The following is a 21,580-nucleotide window of genomic DNA, read 5'->3' on the forward strand; positions in this document are numbered from 1 at the left end:
TAAACAATATCTCCCCAATCCTCTATCCCCCCAGTCCAGACCCTGGTAAACACCATCCTACTCTCTGGTTTTATGAGTTTGGCTTTTTTATATTCCGCATATAAGAGATATCATATAGCATCTGTCTTTCTCTGTCTGACTTATCTCACTTAACATAATGTCCTCAAATTCCATTCATGTTGTCACAAATGTCAGGATTTCCTTCTCTCTCACGGCTGAATAATATCGCATTGTATATACACAACATATCTTCTTTATCCGTTCATCCATTGATTTACACTTAAGTTGTTTTGCTATCTTGGCTACTGTGAATAATGTTGCTATGGACATGAGTGTGCAGATACCGCTTCGAAGTACTGATTTCACTTCCTTCAGACATATACTCAAGTGTGGGATTCCTGGATCATAGGGTAATTCAATTTTTAATTTTTTGATAACTGCCATATTGTTTTTCCATAATAACTGTACCATTTTACATTTCCATCAACAGTGTATAAGAATTCCCTTTTTTCCACATCCTTGCCAACACTTGTTCTCTCTTATCTTTTTGAGAACAGCCATTCTTTCAGGTGTGAGGTGATTATCTCACTATGGTTTTTTCATTTCCCTGATGATTAGTGATGTTGAGCATCTTTTCATGTACCTGTTGGCCATCTGTATGTCTTCTTTGGAAACAGAAGGTCCTTTGCCCATTTTTCCCCGATTCTAAACATTTTTTTTCCTTCATCACTTTTACTTTTTTTGAAGGTTTCTGATGAATGCAGTCTGGGTTCCGGATCATACTCTAAATCTTGTTAAAGGCATGATCTCATTTTCTACCACCTTTGCCACTACTCAATGCTCCTCACTCCTTGTGCTTAGAAGTGTGCCTGTTCAGGATATGCCATTATTCTCTTGACTAAGGGCTGGAGAACCAAAAGCAATTGCATGTTCAACATTTATAATTTATAAACATTTATACACCTTACTCCTGATTAGAAAATACTGTAAGAGATTTAGAGAGAGACAAGACTGTAAACCTCGTATTTATTTTTTAAATTGTATTTTGGTGATTTTATATAGTTATATAATGACATTTTAATGAGGATTAGCTATATTGGTAGCTACTCATGATTAGCCTTTCAAATGCTATTTGAAAATCACTAGGCTTTGGTAGATTGTAAAGCTTTCAGAACCTCACCTGTTTCAGATGATACTGGATTTCAAAATACAAATAATGATTTACAAGTTAAAAATACAATCAGTCTGTGGCTAAATCATGTAGCTCTGAGAATTAGAGTGAACACTGCCAATATCCTCTATCTGGAAATTACTGGGTATTTTCCAATAATATTTTCCAAAACTGGATATAGCTACTCCTGACTAATGTCTTTTCATTTTTAATTGAGGTATAATTGACATAGAACATTATATTAGTTTCAGGTGTACAACATAATAATTTGATATTTGCATATATTGGAAAATGATCATCACAATAAGTCTAGTTAACATCTGTCACCATACATAGTTACAGAATTCTTTTTCTTGTTATTTGCCCAATTTTTTATTGGATTATTTGCTTCTTTACTATTGAGTTGTATGAGTTCTTTGTATATTTTGGATATTAACCCCTTATTAGATATATTGTTTGCATATATTTTCTCCCACTCTGTAGGTTGCCTTTTCAACTTATTGTTTCCTTTGTTGTGCAGAAGCTCATTAGTTTAATGTAGTCCCATTTGTTTATTTTAGTTTTTGTTACCTGTGCTTTTGGTTTCATATCCAACCTATGTACTTTCATGGACTGTTATAAGAAGTCAGCAAAATAATGGACATCAAGGTGAAACTGAAAAAGTAGTTCATAAAACTGGAAAGTATTATAGGAGGACCACACGATTTCTTACTTTTCCTATTGAATCATTTAGTATACAGAGGTCTGCAGAGAACAGAGAATTTAGTCTTAAAAAAAAAAACCTCCCTTAAATCTGTTCAAGCTGTTATTAAAATTGTAATTAAAAAATAGTAGTATTAAAATAAAACAAAGGCAAGACTAAAACACCTCATATTTACAGGTCATGAGTATATATCACAGTTGTCTCTGATATTTTCAGCAACTGACTTAAAAAAACAAATAGGAAAAACAGCCGTAGAAAACTATTCCAAGAACAGGGTACCACCCAGTAACCAAAACATTCCATTTCTTGGTTATGCAGTTTCATGCTACACCTTAAGTTTATTTTAGAATATTTTTAGCCTATGTCCTCCCTCTTTGACCTTCCTGATTTGTGAAATGTTAAAAAGAGAGAACATATGATCCACTGACATTTCCAAAAAATTTAAGACCAGTCTAAGGCTTACATATGTAAAAAGAAACCACAGCAGGCACCTACTTAGGCTGTCCAGTGAAGTGGGAATGAGTATGGACTCTAGAGTAGGACCCCTGGGGTGGAATGCTGGCCACAGTGCAGTAGTACTGTTACTTAAGCTCTCTTGAGCTCTGGGTTTCTCATCAATACTGTAGAAATAATAATAGCAGTGACAATTCAATGAGGTTAGGCACTTAATTTAATGCCTAGCTCAAAATAAGGCCTTGAAAAATGCATATGTCATTCTATCTAGCAGGAATTTTTGTGTATTCAGTTGGCTGTCACTTAATGTTGGAGTAACACGTTTCAGGACACAGAATTATGTCTGGCTATACCAGCAGTGCTGGGCACTAGATATAAGAGGTTTCACCACACCTGTCTTCTGAGTTATCTTCCATTGAACAGAGATTACAGTGACCCATGTGGGCCATAAACATTCCTCTCTCATGTCCATAATCACACCAAGCAGTGCAAAGGCTTGTGAAGTACAGAGAGAAGTAAGCTTCCAGCAAGTAAGAGGTATCTCTTCACTTGGCTCTGATGGCCTTTTGACATCATAGTTTAAAGAGCTCCATGGGAAGTTTCTCACATTTGTTTCAAATGACCACATGGTATTTATTAAATGGTAACATCATTATGTAAGTGCCTGCTTCTATGTGGCATTGTCTAGAAAGGATGGGACAGGCACATTATATGCTCTCTGATGGTGCCATTAACAAACGGATGTGTCAGTAAAAGCCTTCAGTAGAGGCTCAGTAACCTCTAGCACTTTTTGATCAGGAGGGTAAAAGATAAAAGGTAATCTTATTAGCAACAAAAGAGGTAAAAGAGAAGATGCATGTGAGTTTGAGTGTGTGCACACACGGTGTGTGTATAAATGTTCTAGCTGCTTATAATTTAAGAAGAATTATAACCAATTTTATTTTAGTCACTTACCTTCTTCCTCCTAGAGAGAAAAAAAACCTCTCTGTGCTAGCCAAAAATAGTTTGATCCTCCCAAGTTTTGGCCTTACCCAACAATCCCCCATAAGAGGAAGTACTCAGAAAAAAGCATTTAGTGTTTTCATAGAATTTTACTTCGGCCAAGCCTTTACAGAAGGTATTCACTACTAAGTGTAGAAAAATAAGGGTGGCTTTGAAAGCTATGTAATTCAAGTCTGAAAAGAAATTCTTTTCAGGTAGTTAGTTATAAACACATGGCTTAAAAACCCTAACTAATGAAAAGTTTCATGTTACAGTTTAGGGAAGCCCTGTAAGTAGAAAACTGGGCCAGAGAAGCACAGAAACAAACTTCTAACTTTCCAAGAGACAAAGAAATAGGAAATACTTGAAAAGTAATTTTCCTTTAGATGCCCTTTTCCCAAAATGATGGGGCTGAAGGAGGAGTCACCCAACAAAAAGGAGCATTACCTGTGAATCCTGGTGAGCAGACACAGCTATAACGATTAACGCCGTCCATACAGACTCCATGGACACAAGGACTACTTGCACAGTCATCAAAATTGATTTCACAATTAACACCTGCAAAGATGAAAGCAAAGAGAAACCATGCAATATTAGCACAGAAAATACCAATGATCTCTGCTTGTGATGCCAGGTGTTAAGAAATCTAAAGAGTATCCAGCCAACCCTGAATACAGGAAAGTAGCAGTTCTCAAAGTGCCGTCCTCCAGGCCCCATCAGGGGCATCATGAGGTCAAAATGATTATATTAACCATACTAAGTCACCATTTGTTGTTTTCATTGTGTTGGGATTTGCACTAATGATGCAAAAGCAATGGGGGTAGGACTGCTGGCATCTTAACAGGAATCAAGGCAGTGGCACCAAATTGTACTAGTGGTCTTTTTATTCTTCACCTCCATGTACTCAGTTAAAACAAACAAACAAAAAGATAGTTTCACTTAAGGATGACTTTGGTGAAGCTGTCAAAATTATTAACTTTATAATTTGATTATACCTTGACCCTTGAGTATACCTCTACTGTTCTATGTGATGAAATAGAAAACATTCATAAAGCAATTCTGTGGCATGTCAATGTTCAGAGATGTCTCCAGGAAAATTGTTTGAGTACTGAATTGAAACAGTTGCTTTTTTCAAAGAATCCCATTTTAATTGAAAGAACAACTGACAGACAAACCAGGGCTATTCATACCTAAGTATGTAGCAAACATTAAGTGAGAGAAATAAACCTGCCATTTCAAGGAAAACAACTGTGACAGTACTGTGCTCCAAAGATAAAATTTAAGCTTTCGCATGAAAATTAGAATTTTGGAACTTGTATCTACTACTGTAAGCTTGATACTGACTGTCCCTGTGATGGGCTAAAGTTCAGGATAAAGAGTCTGGTAACTTCCTCCTGGGGTATGCTGCCTTTCTTCTGGTCTGTTCCCCAGATGAATGGTAGAGTTTGGCTCTGTTTAGGAAGGTTTAATTGTAGATATGGGTAACTAAATAGTAGAGATACACCAATCATTATTGTTACCATTATTCTCTAAAACTACTCATGACATTTCATTATTTATTTAACATGAACTTAGTGAGGTGGTTGGGTATCATAGTAGAAGAATATCTTGATAGTTTAAAAAGTCTAAAAATAAAGCCTGATAATTAGGACACAAACTAATAAACGAAATGTCCACAACAAAATGCCATAGTTTTTATTCACTCACACTTTATATTAATATTTATTGATAATAATTACTATATTAACAATTTGTTGAGCCATTATCATGAGCCAAGTACTCTGCCTCCTACATTCCATAACTTTATTCTCCTCACTCCACTGCCAAATCAAGTTGTGTTACACCCATTTTATCACGAACTTGCACAACTGCATCAGCACAGTTAGGACATGAATCCAGCTCTCTGGATTCCATACACTTCACCACACCATACTGGTTATTCTGTGATTAATGAGGCTATACTGCCTTACTAGCCACAGATGAGGCAAGGCTTCAATATTCCTTGATTACAAATGGATACCTTTAGGAGATGTGTCTAGCCCTTGTTTGACAACCCCCGTTTACTCACAATGGACCAAGGCAGGCCCCAAACAGCCATGGAGATCCAATGTGTCTCTGCCCCCAAATCCATGTTTCATTCTAGCAGGAAGAGACACCCAGCTCAAGCTGGGCCAATGAGATTATCTCACTGAGACGTTGGAGCATGAACTGGGTGACCTATGGTCTGCATGTGGCCCTTACTTCCTGTTCATCCCCCCAAAGCCTCATTGTTCAGTTCTCACTTGGCATCTGTAAGATACTTCTGTGTGCTTTCACAAAATTCTTTCTGCTTGTCTGTATTGTAGTTGTTGTTTGCTTGTTTGTTGATGATTCTTTTAGCTAGTCAAGGTGGTTTATGTGACTTGGAACCCAAAAAAACTCACTTAAGATCACAGGTATCAAAGGCATCAAAAGTGATCAAAAGGCATCGAAAGTGATTCTGGGTAGTGTATTGCACTTTAAGTACTTAGTGAGTGAGAAACCACAATTATAACCAGCAAATTGTAAAGCATCCCTCTATCCACACACTCATCCAAACCCCAACCTACCAACTCAGAGTATATTATGAATGGGTTGTGGGTTCTTATTCTAGAACTCGAGTCTATTCATAATGATTGATTGAATGAATCCTTTCACCCAGGCTCCTGGTACATGCCAGGTCTTTCTCCACCCATTTCAGGCTAAGATCTCTTTATGCTGCCTGCATCTCTTTGCTTTAATTCTCCAAACAGCCACAGGAATGGATTTGGCAGTTTTCTGAGAGAACCAGGGCCTTCCTTCTCTACGCTGCCTGCACACCACTGATATTCACTGCTTGCCTTTCTCACTGACAGCTACTTTCACCTTGACTTCTCTTTCCTCCCCAGGGAACACACCTGACCCAACCTGGCATAATGATGTAATCCCAGAGAAAACAAAGTGCTTGCCAGCCTACCACTCACCCAGGTGTCCAGTACATTTGTTGTAACGGGGAAAGACAGCAAAGCCTAAAAGAGCCCCACCATTCTAAAGGCATCCATTCAGTTGCTTGTAAATCTCTCAAATTTCTTTTCGTACTGCAATTTCTCATGTCGGGGAGACCAGTCCGGAAGCAAATTGCTTTTGGAAGGTTTCACAAAGATCTATTCAGCTCTTTTAGTGAGTTATCTAAATGTGGGGAGGGGGAAGGCATTTTCAACTGAGAAGGCATGGGATGTTTCTCGTATGCTTGAGCAACTCAAAAAGGACTTTGTTTTCAAACTTGGCATGTATGAGTTCCTGGATGAAGACCAGGCCTTTGACAAGTTTGAAGAAATGGATTTGGAAATAACAAGATGAAATGAGGGCAGCTAACCTCCTCCCCCACCTCTGCCCCCTACATAGGCCATTTTCCTTAAATGGAAAATGAGTTCTCAATAAATCACTCCTCATATTGGCAGGTTCCCTTCTAACAAAGGCACACACTAGTTAACCTTCCACTAATACATTTTCCTTTGATTGGAGACACAGAACTTCTCTGTCCATTAACCACAGTTGTGACCACAATTATTCCTCGAATAAATAAAACGGGATCTACTGAAACCTGTGAAATGCTGCTGCCTGAGAAAACAATTCAACATTTCCCCAGCAAGGAGCAGCATGCCCTCACGACTAACAAGCAGTCATTCAACTGGAGTCAGGAAACAGCAAGGAACTTGGGATGGGAAATGGCAGCTCTGAATTCTAACTGACAGTGGAACGTGTTGCAAAGTCTCTCCTCTCCTTTAGATTCCTCCCCCAAATGGCCAAGGCCCACCAGAGAAAAATATCAGGAGAAAAGTGTCACATTAAAAATACTGGACTCTGAAACAGAGGAAAAACTACTGGAAGAGCTGGAGGGAGGGAGGGAAGACCAACTTCATTAATCTGATTGAGGTGGAGGTTAAAGAAAAAAAGACAATCAAATCAAGCCACAAAGGCAAGATGGCTTTCAATTTTAAATAATAATTTCAATTTTTTGAAGTGGTGTGCCTCCTTTTAATGAAAAACACATACACACAGTCATCAGCTTTGCAAAGCTTTTGTCTCTAATTTCTCTACTGGCTAGAGCCATCTGCCTCTGAGACATTTCTGGCTGTGGCTTTGGCTGAGCTTCTTAGAATCAAGACTATTTTTTAGGTATCTAAGCATATGCCAAGAAAGTCTGAGACATCTGCGTAAATTGTGTCTGAAAAACAGTGAACACTCCAAAGGAAATACAGTGTGGGCTTACCTGATGTGCCTGGCTGGCAGTTGCACTGGTAACCATTTACCAGGTCAATGCAGCGACCCTCATTCAAGCAAGGGCTGCTGTAACATTCATCTATCTGGTCGCTGCAGATGGCGCCCATGTACCCTGGATTGCAGATGCAGGTGTAGGAATCAATCCCATCCTGACACTGGCCATGGTGGCAAGGATCAGGGTCACAGTTGTCGATGTTCTCCTCACACAACACACCAGTGAATCCTTGGAAGAAATTGTACCAAAGATGCTTAAAAACAGGCAGACATTGCATACTTGAACATAAATGTAGCAGGCATCCACTTATCCTACACATTCCAAGTCTTAAACAATTCATACTGCAAAAAGCAATAAGCAGTTGAAACTGACTATTTGCATTGATTTATAAGGCAAGCCTAGAGAGTTTTGCTTAAAATTAAGTTTTTCAAGTCTGATTTGTAGAATTCAAATAGCTTTTTCTAAATAATCAATAATTTCATTGCAGAGATGCTTTAACTGCATCTTCATTTAATATTGGACTTCAGTGGGGAATAGCTCTCAATATTTTTCCTTAATATATTTATCTCTATATTCCTTTCCTCCCAAACCCAAGTGCATATACAGGTACTATATTAATGGTTTCATGTACCTTATCTTCCCAATTCTGACCTGAGAGGACAGAGAACTTTTCTCTGTTCCTCTCAGCCTCCCAGGGATCTATGCATATACAGTAAGTTTTTAACAAATACTTGTTAAATAAAACGAATGAACAAGTTATGATGGTTAAAAGAAAAGGGACAAATAAAAGTTCCTTTATTCAACATTAAATCCTTTTAAAAGACTCTAGGAGGGCTCTCCTCCCGTTTAAACATGAGTTCAAGGTTTGTAAATTCTCTCCAGTGAAGGTTATTCTCCACAAGCATAATCTGGCCAGAGGAAGACAAAACCTGAAACCTCTCCAACCAGAGACAAACGTCCGTGAAAAGAGAAGAAAATTAAGTGGATCATCTGACAGGGCCCTCTCTAAGTAGGCCTAATAAGTGGTAATGTTCCAATACTACTGAAATAGTAATTCTCCTTGTTTATTGTTATGACTTAGTTTGCTTTTCTGTGATCACAAAAAAAATCATGCACATGATGCTTAAAATCCTTTAAGAATCCATCTTCTAAAATAAGACAAAATATCTTGAATTATATCATAACTCCTTTCTTAAACAGTCACATGAAAAAAGAAACTGGGAATTCACCTTTTCTACTAATTTCTAGTCCTTTTCTACACAATGATGGTCTGTGCAAAAGCAAATGTGTAATAAGGAACATTTGGCTTATTCAAATCCACTCCCAAATTAGAAATGTCGCCACAGATCAGAAATGTAGAATATTTGTAAACATTCTTTTTGACCCTAGTAGCAAAAGTCAGGAAACAGGACCCAAACTTTCCCAGACAGAGCTCCCTCCCCTGTTCAAATACACATCCAACTCTCAAAGCATCAGTCATCTTTTATGCAGAAAACCTCTGCACTTGCACACCACTGCCCCCAGATTTCTGGGCCTTTGTTCGATCACTTGCCTCAAGAAACAGAGACAGGTCTCCTGCTGAGAAGCCCCAGTGAAAACTAGCTTTCAACTGGAACTCTTCCCTTTTCCAAAGGAGTAGGTCAAGCCAGCTGGAAACTCACCGTTGCCAACATCTGCCCAAGAAAGACAGGAGCACCAAATGGAAATGTCCAGGCCAGGCCATGATTGTGGTGAAGGAGGCGGGGGTTGTAGAGGAAACAGTGAGAGTAGCAAGAAAGAGTCTTGGAAGGAGCTCTTTCTAAACCCAGAGCAGCCCATGTTAGTGGACTGGCCTGGCAGGGCAGCTAGAAGAGGACGGTCTCCTGTTCTGTTCAGGCAGACCTACCAGGGGAATAAGAAGTGAAAAATTCTTACCTGTGGCGCACTGGCATTCATAACCATTTGGGTGATCTATACACTTTGCCCCATTCAGACATGGAGTACTGGAACAGTCGTCAATATCAATCTGGCAAACTGGCCCAGTGAAACCTGAAAAGGGTACAGCAATGACACAAGTCAAAGGATTATCCTATGTTTTCCTTACTATGAGAATGATGCCCAAAGAGAACTGGGTTGTTATTGGCAGGGTTTATACCCATGGGTCAGCAAATGTAGAATTATTCTCCCCAACAGGTAACTAGGATAACTGGGTGAGGCTCAGGGCATCAGAGGTACCTGTGTGTCTCTCTCTACCTTTTTCTTCCCAGCACAGATTTCACTTCTAGTTAGAGTAGGGACTGAATGGTGATAGGCAGTGCCCCCTAATAATAAGTGAATGTAGCTTCAGAAGGACTGGGACCTCCTCTCTAAAGAAACAAGAGAGGCTATAGACTCTGGCAGAAAATTTAGCATTCTGGCAGAAAATTTAGCATGTCTTCAACAACAGTTTTGGGGAGCAAAAGGAGAGACACAGCGTTCTCTGGAAAGAATTGCCTTGGGCTGTTCCCGTACCCATAGGTGAAATGTCTAAAAATAATCATCCCACAGAAAGGTTTCAAGAATATGACCCACAGGAAAAAAATAAAATCCTGAATAACCTAGAACTAAGGCTTCCGGGAGGTATGAACTTTCCCAAATGTACACACAGACAGAGAGGTCATGGGCCATTCAGAATAGACTTGGACTTCTGGCCACAGAGGATTTGGAAGATACACTAGCTGAAACAAATCCCCCATTTCTGTACACATACACTCCTATCCTGAAGCACTCGCTTTAATGACTTCCTCATGTACAGCCCACACACGTTCTCTCCCTCCTCCCTTCCCTGTGGCCAGTCAGCTTTGTGCTTTCAAAGAAAACAGGGGCAGCTGGTGGGCACTTACCAGGCGGACACAGACACTGGAAGCGATTGACTTTATCCACACACTGCCCATTGTTCACACAAGGGTTGCTCTGACATTCATTTATCTCCAATTCACAATGCACACCTTTGAAACCTGAACAAAATGGACCACACAAGAGGCTTAGAAAAAGACAAAGGCATGTTCTAGCCAAGAAAGCACAAAGTTGCAAAGATGACTATATCCTCTATGAGTATCAACATTTCTGCAGAGGGAAAAGAGGACTCTGCTATGATTGGAAACAGTCACTGTAAGCATCAGCCAGACAGGGGAATATTCTAGGATATCCATGTCTCTGTGGAGAGGGGGAAGAGGTCACCTCCAGAGACCTTGGTAAGACCTAGCATGCCAACAAAGACTGAACCACATTCTCTGATCAGTCCAGGCTTTGCTTTCAGGACAGTGCCAGGCCCACTGGGTCCCCAGTCCAAGTTCCAAAAGACCAGCTGAGTCAGAGATGCTGCTGCTCTCAGGATGCAAGTCAAGGTCAGGAAGGCCTGCCAAGGCTAGAGAGGCCAGCACCCTCAATCAGGCAAAGCAGCCACTGGCAGCCATCATTTTTAAGCTGGGTTTAGCTGTGCTGTCTGAGGATTCAAGCAATAGTCTCTGCAGAAGAGTTCCAGAGTATAACAAAGCATGTGTATCTCACTATGAGATAAATGGCAAGTTCCTATACAATTATGGGTAAAATTATTTTCTATAAATGGAATGGTATGCTATTTGTAACATATCAGGGGATAAGGAAAGCCTGCTATTTAAAGAATTTTTATGATAAATCCTTTATTAAATCAAAGTATACTTGCATTTTAAAAATCTTCTGAATTTTTCTCTCACATGTATCTGGGTTTCGACATAATGGGATTGCTTTCCATAGCTCTAAGAATTCTAAGATGGCCTTACTCCTTAAGGGTCCCCTTGGCGGGGGATTAAATAGTAACAGAGCTTACGGAATTGCCACACTATACTGAGTGCTCTGCCTAAGAGAAGCACAGTGCAGTGCCTCCTGTCTAGATCCCACAGACTGATGGCCCATGTACCTGGCATGCACAGACATGTGAAGCCTCCAATCTTATCCAGACAGGTGGCATCATTCTTGCAGGGGTCTGAATGGCACTCATTGATGTCCATCTCGCAACGAGGCCCTGCATAGCCCTTCAGACACTCACAGTGGAAGGCACCATCTGTGTTCACACATTTTCCCGCATGCTCACAAGGATTGCTGTTGGCTGGAAGACACAAGCACCAAGCACCAGGATCAGAGCACTTGATGGAGTGTCCACAAATGTGGACTACAGAAGTGGGTCAGATTATTAGCATTAGGGCCAGGTCTTTAATAATCTGGTTCTCAATTTCCTATTTTCTTCTAATCAATCAATCAATAAGAAAGTAAGTAAATAAATAAACAAGATGAAGGAAGGAAGGAGGGAGGGAGGGAAGGAAGAAAGGGAGGAAGGGAGGAAAGAAGGAAAGAAAGACAAACTAGGACAACCTCAACTCTTGCGAGTCTCTACTGTTCTTATGTCCATACTGTCACTAAGGTAGGGCTTTATGTTAAGAGTCAAGTACAAACCTTCTATATATTTCAATTCCCAGAATAGAATATATGGTTACACCGAAAGGTTAGCCGTGAAGAGTGGGCATATAACAGGTGAGATCCGAGGTTTGGGTGAAACGTGCTCGTAGAGTAAAATGCGCCTCAGCTTAAATGCTTGCTGAGCTCGACAGACACCATGAGGAATCGGAAAGGTTCTGTGTACTCACCCATGGCACACTCATCCACATCTTCTGTACAGTCACCCCCTTTGTAGCCTTGTGGACAGGTGCAAATATACTGCCCATTCAGAGGGTTGGTATCACACAGTGCCCCCTTGTGGCAGGGGTTGCTGATGCATGCATCATCCAGATGACATAAGAGACCTGTCACAGGGTGGAGTAAGGAGAAGAAAGAGAAAATGTCCCTTACTTGGGGAACAGTTTTCTCTTTCATGGAAGAGGGAAAACCTTATGACTGGCATATCAAAATCCAATATGAAGATTTAGAGGCAATTTCCTGACCCAATCTTAGGGACATGCTGCAGCCAGCAGCAAAGCAAGGAGCTTCTGCAGACAACCCTGATACTCTGACCCTGAGCCCTTAGCTGGACCCCTCCCCAAGGGTAGATAAAGTGAGGCCATAAAGTGAGATGGTTAGATGATAGAGACAGGAAAAGGGAGATACGCTTCCCATTGTGCTGTCATGTTTAACAAATAAAAATAGAGGACTCCCAGTTCAATCTGAATTTCAGAGAAACAACAAATAATTATTTACTATATGTCCCAAACATTACATACATCCTATATTTTATTAGGCAACCTACTTTCCCAAGATCATGCTACCTGATGATCTTGGGGCCACCTGCATTTCACTAGCCTCAGAAGAAAAAACCAGCTGAACATCATCAGCCTATACTTGGGCAGCTTTTTAATAGTGTCAACATTCCTGGCTCAAGTGCCCTCAGGACTCTGCAGATATTACTAGGCCTCATGTTCTGCATAGTTCACATGGGAACTGGATTTTCCAGTCTGAAATTAGCTTAAGAAGAGGTGACTAAGGCTTCTTCTACAAAGCTGGAGGTGGGGCTTTTGGAAAGGCATAGATATAAGAACATTTCAAAACTGCTAGGCACAAAGTTCTCTCACTAAGCAATCTCCTTCCATCACATTCCTCCCTTCACTGCTCTATTCCTAGAACCAGAAGCTGTTAAACTGAAAGACTAGAGCAATATTAACTTTGCAGTTGGTAAAAACCTTCCCTTAGAGGACAATATGGAGAGCTGGAATGCACTTAATTGTTTCCCTCTTGCCAACTTTTTCTGAGTAAATAGATTATTTCTTCTTAAAATTAACTGCCTACATCCATTTGTGAGTAATTTTGTCTTAATTTCTGAGAAATTCATCTTAACTTTGGAGTTGCCTTTCAGCTTAAAATCTTAAGGAGGGCTATAGATGTTCCCAAGGCAATAGCTGCTAACTTTCATTTTGGGGGGATGAAAAACTGAGGTACACAGAATTGAGAGCCAAAAGTCCTAAGGAAGAAGACTAATTTCACAGTACTTTGGCTAGCAATTACATTTCCAGAAGAACAGCTTTGAGAAGCATGTTCCTACAGATGGAAATTAAAAGGACATACCCCGAAAGGGATGAAAGAGAAGGAGGCAGAAATCCCGATTGCTCACCAGCCCTTTCCCTCATTTCCAGCTCTGTTCTTCTGCTGGCCTTACCTGCCTTTCCTTCTGGGCACATGCAAGAGAAGGAGGCCACACGATCAATGCAGGTGGAGCCTGGAGTGCAGGAGGCGAAGGCGCAGTCATCAATGTTCTCACTGCAGTCATCTCCACTCCAGCCATTAACACACACACAGCCATAGCCCCCATTGCGGTTGGTACAGGTGCCCCCATTCTGACAGGCATTGGGTTGCAGCAGGCACTCATCCACATCCTCTGTGCAGAACTGTCCTTTGGGTGGAAAAGTGCCTTTGATTAGGGCTCTTCAGTCTCAGAGGATTAGTACCATACCAGCCCCCCCACACTCTTCACCCTCAAGTGACCTGCCTGAAATTGAGGCAAAATTAACTCACAGCAGACCAGGTCCTCACATGAATTTTAAGGCCACCTTGAGACATCCATATAGTTATTCCAGGCAAATAATTTAGAGAATGAAAGTTGCCATCCCTAGAAACTCTGACACCATGAAATCTAGCCAGCCTATCAAAGAGAAAATTGAGTCTTACAAGATCCTTAAATCTGATTTGGTTAAATCCCTGGGACAATGAATACATTAAGTGAGAAGAGAAAGGAGAGAAGAGTCTAAGAGATGAGTAAGGACAAGAATAATGAGAAACAACCTAAAAATCAAAGCTTTAGGGCTACTGTTCTATATCTTGACCATATCAATATCAACACCCTGATTACGATGCTGGATAGTAGTTTTGCAAGATGATGTTACCATTGGGGAAGACTTGGTTAAGGGTAAACAGTATCTCTCTGTTAATTCTTATAACCTTGTGGGAAACTATAATTATCTCAAAATAAAAGGTTTAATTAAAAATAATGGTAGGGCTTCCCTGGTGGCGCAGTGGTTGAGAATCTGCCTGCCAATGCAGGAGACACGGGTTCGAGCCCTGGTCTGGGGAGATCCCACATGCCATGGAGTATCTAGGCCCATGAGCCACAACTACTGAGCCTGCGCATCTGGAGCCTGTGCTCCGCAACGAGAGAGGCTGCGATAGTGAGAGGCCCGCACACCGCGATGAAGAGTGGCGCCCCGCTTGCCGCAACTAGAGAAAGCCAGAACAGAAGACCCAACACAGCCAAAAATAAATAAAATAAATTAAGTAATAATAAAAATTAATAATGGTAAGGGCAAGCAAGGGTAGAGAAGAAATTAAGGAACTAAGGACAATAAGAGCCATGATAAAATATGAATGTGAAAGGCAAAGCCAAGATGATGAGACTGGAGCAAATACTGGATTAGTGGAATAAGATGTGGGAAGTCGACCTAATGCAATAGAAGATGGAAAAGGATCAGTTTGTTCTGCCTAAGAAAGCAAACTGAAGGATGGTAATAAGACCACTTCTGAAGGGACTGCAGGTCCCTATGAGAACAAGGATGGGGGACTATGGCAAAGGCTCTTAGGCCCAGTGACAATCGACTTATAAGCAAGGAATTTGTGATTAGCAAGCATTTAGTGCCAGGCCACCTGAGTTGTAAAACAAACTGATGAATCTGTCTTATCAGAGGTCTTTTGTTGTTGTTGTTGTTTGTTTGTTTGTTTGTTTTTCAGTACACTGGCCTCTCACTGTTGTGGCCTCTCCCGTTGCGGAGCACAGGCTCCGGACGCACAGGCTCAGCAGCCATGGCTCACGGGCCCAGCCGCTCCGCGGCACGTGGGATCTTCCTGGACCGGGGCACGAACCCGTGTCCCCTGCATCGGCAGACGGACTCTCAACCACTGCGCCACCAGGGAAGCCCCAGAGGTCTTTTAATACCAGTTTAAGGAACTACCAAAGGGAATGAATATTCAGAACTACCAAAGGGAATGAATATTCGGATCATATGAATTCTCTAAAACAGAACATGACAAGTGGCTAAAACCCAAAAAACCTCAAGGTGTCCTTAATTCTTCCTCTGTAAAAAACTCACTGAATAACTCAAAAAGGCACTCTGATGAAGAGGCCTCTTAATGACAAAGCACAGGACTTTTATACTCAGAAAATGCCAAGGCTATACCTAGTCCCCAGATAACAATTCAACTTGGCTCAAGTATTTTCAGAGTCTGCAAAGTGCCTAACTGTGTAGCCATCACTGCTAACAGAAGCTAGTTGTGTCTGATCCAACCTAACTGACAACCTATTCTTTACTCCTATCTAACCTATACATCCATTATTACAGAACCAACATCATTCTATTGCACTTCTTCGATTGCACAGCAATCTCCCATCACTTGGCTGCAAGCAACCTCAGTTCAGGAATATTTTTTTTATTCCCAGCTAAGATCCCTCTACCTAAGATGGCAGAATGGGTGTGTGGGCATCTCTGGAACTCTGTGCTCAGGACCCTGCTTCTGTGCTTTTCTCCTCACCCCACTTCATCCATATAATTCTTGAAAGAGCCACCATATCTTTACATGATCATGCATGCCTTCCTGGTCACAGCTGACTGATCCAGGATGGGCATCTTATACAAACTGTCACTGTGTCTCTTTTCCAAACTTTTGGACTAGAGACCCTCTACCACATGGACCAAAAGAATAACATGACCAGTCTCCACACAAAATGATAACAGTGAATCAGAAGTACACAGAAAAGAAAAATAGAATCTGGTGGCATTCAAGTTACTGATTCCAATTGTTCCCAAAGACCGACTCTTCATAAGTCCATTCAAGAGCACAGCCATTCTGAGAGATGTCCCTTCCAACAGGTTTCCCTAATTTCAGATGGGGATCTGTCAACTGCAACCTGCAGTATTAACTAATACAAAGTAAGTGAGTGAGTGAGTGAGTGAGTGAGTGCAGGAGCAATCATTTCCCCAGGGTAGATGATGTCATTTAGTGTAGAAAGCTTTGCTCCCCTACTTTATTGGCAGAAATGTCACCTCTGATTAAAGACAGGTGTGTAATTAAGATGCAGGTGGGATTTAGAAATGAAAACATAACCAAGAAGCAGGTGAAGAGTTTCTGTAACCTGGAAATTACTGAGAGTCTTGTCTCTTACACTTATGACTCAAATACTGTGCTATCGTCAAACCAAACTGACTTGCTGAATGTGAGAAATTTGGATGTTATTTTTCTTTCTTATTGGCTCTGTGATAATTCTGAGTATAGGACACTGATTTTAAAACATCTCATATGTATTTTGTATGCATTATAATTCCCAGACACTTAAATATTGTAGTAAGACAGACTAGGTTAATGAAACAATGCTTGGAATGAAAATTTTGTTCTCTTGGTAAAGGAAACCAAGAGTCACTGATTGCATACTATGAACCAGGCATTGTGCTTAAGTTGTCACAATCATTATCTCATTTATAGTTGAGGAAATGGGCTCAGAGAAGTAAAATAACTTGCCTGTTGTGAGGCAGGGAGTGCAGGAGAGCTGGGATTTAAACTAGAGCTGCTGACTCTCAAATTTGTAACAAAGACTTGAGGTGTGAATCTCACCATATCAAAATAATCTCTGTGCATCTCAGTTTTTCCAAGCACACAAAGGCATGGGGAAGGAGACAGGACAGGAAAGGTGAAGAGTAAAATCATGATTTGCACCATAAAATTACTGGGAAAAATTATAGCTTCAAATTACTGTCCAAAAATCAAATGTATTTTTTGAGTACAGTTGACTGTTTTTCTAATGAGGTTGATTTTTGAAGGTTAGATACCTTCATCAAATACCTTTGTTGTTTGGTGTTAGATACTGTTAGAGAAATCAAATCTACAGAGTCAAGAGAATACTGGCTTATAAATAATCTTTTATAGAATGGATCATTTTTCTCTAAGGTTCAGGCACATTTCTCCAGAACAAAACCCTTCTCAGGCATATTTATGCCAGAATTTTTCCCTCATTCCAATTCTAGCAACCAGTCATTACATTCAGAATATAAAAACAGTAACCAGGGTGCCACTAAATTGCTTGTTCCAAAGCTCCCAGTGGAAAGTATGCCAACATACTGCACTTCCTTCATGTCACCACCCCTCTCGGCAAAGGAGGAAACCAATGCAGAAGCCTAAAAATAAGAAACAAATGAATGGACAAAGAAGATGTGGCACATATATACAATGGAATATTACTCACCATAAAAAGAAACGAAATTGAGTTATTTGTAGTGAGGTGGATGGACCTGGAGTCTGTCATACAGAGTGAAGTAAGTCAGAAGGAGAAAAACAAATACCGTATGCTAACACATATATATGGAATCTAAGAAAAAAAAAATGTCATGAAGAAACTAGGGGTAGGACGGGAATAAAACACAGACCTACTAGAGCATGGACTTGAGGATATGGGGAGGGGGAAAGGTAAGCTGTGACGAAGTGAGAGAGTGGCATGGACATATATACACTACCAAACATAGGGTGGATAGCTAGTGGGAAGCAGCCGCACAGCACAGGGAGATCAGCTAGGTGGTTTGTGACCACCTAGACGGATGGGATAGGGAGGGTGGGAGGGAGGGAGACGCAAGAGGGAAGAGATATGGGAACATATGTATATGTATAACTGATTCACTTTGTTGTAAAGCAGAAACTAACATACCATTGTAGAGCAATTATGCTCCAATAAAGATGTTAAAAAGAAACGTGAGGCTCAGAAAGGTTAGGTAACCACCAACCCCACCATCCCCACCCAGAGTCATAAACTGGTAAGTCAGAGCACTATCATTCAAACTCAGATCAATTTGACTCTAAAACTACTGTTCTTTCTATTGCAGCACCGTTAATTATCCAGCCCTGGGTTTGACCCACAAGGTCTACAGACTAAGTCCCTTATCCTAGGATCTTAAAGCACACAGAGAAGGCATGGAAGCATGAGACAATAAAAGAAGACCCTTGGTAGAAATGAATAAAGACAAAAAATCACTAAGTATTGAAATAGGAAAGTTTCTTGGAGATCTACTAGAAGGGCTGGGTCCACTGTCTGAGGTCATTCAGCTTTTCCCACTACTCCATGGCAAGAAAGCGTCAGCCTGGGCTGGAGGAAGAAGGCTTACTCAGGTTGGTAGCATTAGGTCTTGAAGACGTCAAAATGACTGGAGTCTATTCCTAGTTGGGGTTTGAAATGAGAAAAGGCTGGAGACCATTTGAGGCTTTGAATTCTAATATGAATTCTGAACTTGATACAACAAGCAAAGGGAAGTTATTGTAGGCTCTCAGGTGGGAGAAGGTATGATCAAAGTTGCATGTGAACATTAGCCTGCCAGTAGAATACAGGAGGGACAAAAACAAATGACTTTCTTTTAGTAGGGAGAGAAGGAAAAAGCACTAAGTTAGGAGCTACCTAGCATATAAAAGCCTCTGGTGAAAAGCAAGAGTTGCGTTCTTTCCATGCCCTACCTAGCTACTACACCTTCAATCCAAACAAGTCTCAGCATGTGTCAGCACACAAACTCTGCTGGTGGACTCCCAAAATATGTTGCACAAAGCTCAATTAGGCAAGTTTTTGAGGGCATCAATTATCCTTCTTACTAATTTCACCTCCCAGGTATTGCAGGCTACTGGCATCTGACATTGGGACTAAGGCAGTGGGCTATTAGGCTTTTCCCACCTCCTATTAGAAAGGAAACCACTTGTTTCTAGAAACTACTTTCTCTATTGCCACTATGAGTCTGTACTAATTTGGTATGAAATGCTACACTACCAAATCCTTGGCTGACACCTTAAACACTTAGAGCCACCTGTATATACTGATAATTCTCTGGGTGATAGCTTTTGTTTCATAAATACATCTCAAATCTCTATCTTTCCTTCATATATTTTACTCTATAGCCACAATGGCTTACTGTTGGCTCCTTAAGCATTAAATTCTTTCCTACCTCAGAGCCTCTGCATATCCTGTTCTCTTCACCTCAAATATCCTTCTTCCTCTTATTCATATGGCTAATTAATATTTCATACCTTGACCTTCCTTATAATTTACGTAGACCTCCAAGCTCACACTCCTCATTTTTCTCCTTCATTGCACCTACTCCATTCAGTCTGTCTTGTCATTTATCAAATGGTGTAATTTTATATTCATTTGTGTTTTGCAGTCTGTGTCTCTGTTAGATCATAAGCTCCATGAGAGCAAGGACTTTATTGGCCATTCACCTCGGTTTACATGTCTGGCACTGTACCAGACACTTAGCGTCAGTGGCAAAATAGACCTTAGATTCAACCTAATGTGCTCATTTTACAGACAAAACTAGGACCAGAGAGGTGCAGTGACTTGTCAACATTTACACAGCTAGTTGGAAGAAGAATTAGAAATAAACAAAATTAAAAACAGAAATCAAGTGCTGAAAAGGACATTGGGGTGTGAGATCACAACACTTCAAGTTAGTCTTCAAAATGACTGTTGAGGGAAAGGGCAGGGTTGAGAAACATATGGGAAGAGCAAGATGCCTAAGCAGTGCCTACAAATGAAGACAATACAACTAAGAACGAGTATGCTATTTTATATATAGTAGTATATATATGTTAATCCAGCCTCCTAATTTATCCCTCCCCCCACCCCCCTTTCCCTTTGGTAAACTTAAGTTTGTTTTCTATGTCTGTTTTGTAAATAAGTTCATTTCTATCTTTTTTTAGATCCTACATATAATTGATATCATATGATATTTATCTTTCTCTGTCTGACTTACTTCACTTAGTATGATAATCTCTAGGTCCATCCATGTTGCTGCAAATGGCATTATTTCATTCTTTCCTATGGTTGAGTAATATCCCATTGTATATATGTACCACATCTTCTTTATCCATTCATCTGTCGATGGACACTTAGGTTGCTTCCATGTCTTGGCTATTGTAAATAGCCCTGCAACGAACATTGGGGTGCATGTGTCTTTTCGAATTACGGTTTTCTCTGGATATATGGCCAGGAGTGGGATTGCAGGATCATATGGTAGCTCTACTTTTAGTTTTTTAAGGAACCTTCATACTGTTCTCCACAGTGGCTGTACCAATTTACATTCCCACCAACAGTGTAGGAGGGTTCCCTTTTCTCCATACCCTCACCAGCATTTATTATACGTAGACTTTTTGATGACAGCCATTCCGACTGGTGTGAGGTGGTAGCTCACTGTTGTTTTGATTTGCATTCCTCTAATAATTAGTGATGTCAAGGACCTACTGTATGGCACAAAGAACTGTACTCAATATTTTGTAATAACCTATAAGGGAAGAGAATCTGAAGAAGAATATATATATATATATATATATATATTTGTTTGTTTATTTATTTATTTATTTAACTGAATCACCATGCTGTATGCCTGAAACTAAAACAATACTGCAAATCAACTATACTTTGATTAAAAATAAATAAAATATGACACAAATGAACCTATCTACAAAACAGAAACACACTCACACAGAGAACAGACTTGTGGTTGCCAAGGGGGAGGGGGGTGGGGAAGGGAGTCTGTGGTTAGCAGATGCAAACTATTATATATAGGATAGATAAACAAGGTCCTACTGTATAGCACAGGGAACTATATTCAATTATCCTATGATAAACCATAATGGAAAAGAATTTTTAAAAGAATGTATACATATGTATAACTGAATCACTTTGCTGTACAGCAGAAATTAACACAACACTGTAAATCTACTATACTTCAATAAAAAATAAATTTATTTAAAAAAAGAAAAATAAGTACGTGGTATTGATTTTGTAGGAGTGGGGTCACTTTCATAATGATCTTTTCTTATTGCACCGTCCTATGGTCTTAAAAGCAAAGGATGAATAAGTAAGACTATGGGCAGTGCCTGTGTCAGAAATATAATAGAGTGAACCCAACAGGACTGTACTGAAATGGAAACTATGACCTGAGCCTCCCAAGCATCAGGTTCTAGCCATGTGAGCTTAGGACCACTAAACAGACACCATTTTATG

General features: G+C 40.3%; 1 protein-coding gene across 2 annotated transcripts in view; it reads right to left on the reverse strand.

Annotated features, from left to right (window-relative positions):
• Positions 1-21,580, reverse strand: part of NOTCH2 (notch receptor 2) — a 182,463-nt gene that overhangs the window by 47,796 nt on the left and 113,087 nt on the right. For both annotated transcript variants that reach the window (XM_059071567.2, XM_059071559.2), the window contains exons 6-12: positions 13,724-13,957; positions 12,225-12,380; positions 11,501-11,689; positions 10,446-10,559; positions 9,499-9,612; positions 7,579-7,812; positions 3,756-3,866 (exon numbers count right to left, since the gene is read on the reverse strand). In XM_059071567.2, the coding sequence (XP_058927550.1) occupies positions 3,756-3,866; positions 7,579-7,812; positions 9,499-9,612; positions 10,446-10,559; positions 11,501-11,689; positions 12,225-12,380; positions 13,724-13,957 (1,152 nt within the window). The remainder of the gene's footprint in view (positions 1-3,755; positions 3,867-7,578; positions 7,813-9,498; positions 9,613-10,445; positions 10,560-11,500; positions 11,690-12,224; positions 12,381-13,723; positions 13,958-21,580) is intronic.

Source organism: Kogia breviceps, chromosome 1, assembly GCF_026419965.1.
Source record: "Kogia breviceps isolate mKogBre1 chromosome 1, mKogBre1 haplotype 1, whole genome shotgun sequence".
NCBI lineage: Eukaryota > Metazoa > Chordata > Mammalia > Artiodactyla > Physeteridae > Kogia > Kogia breviceps.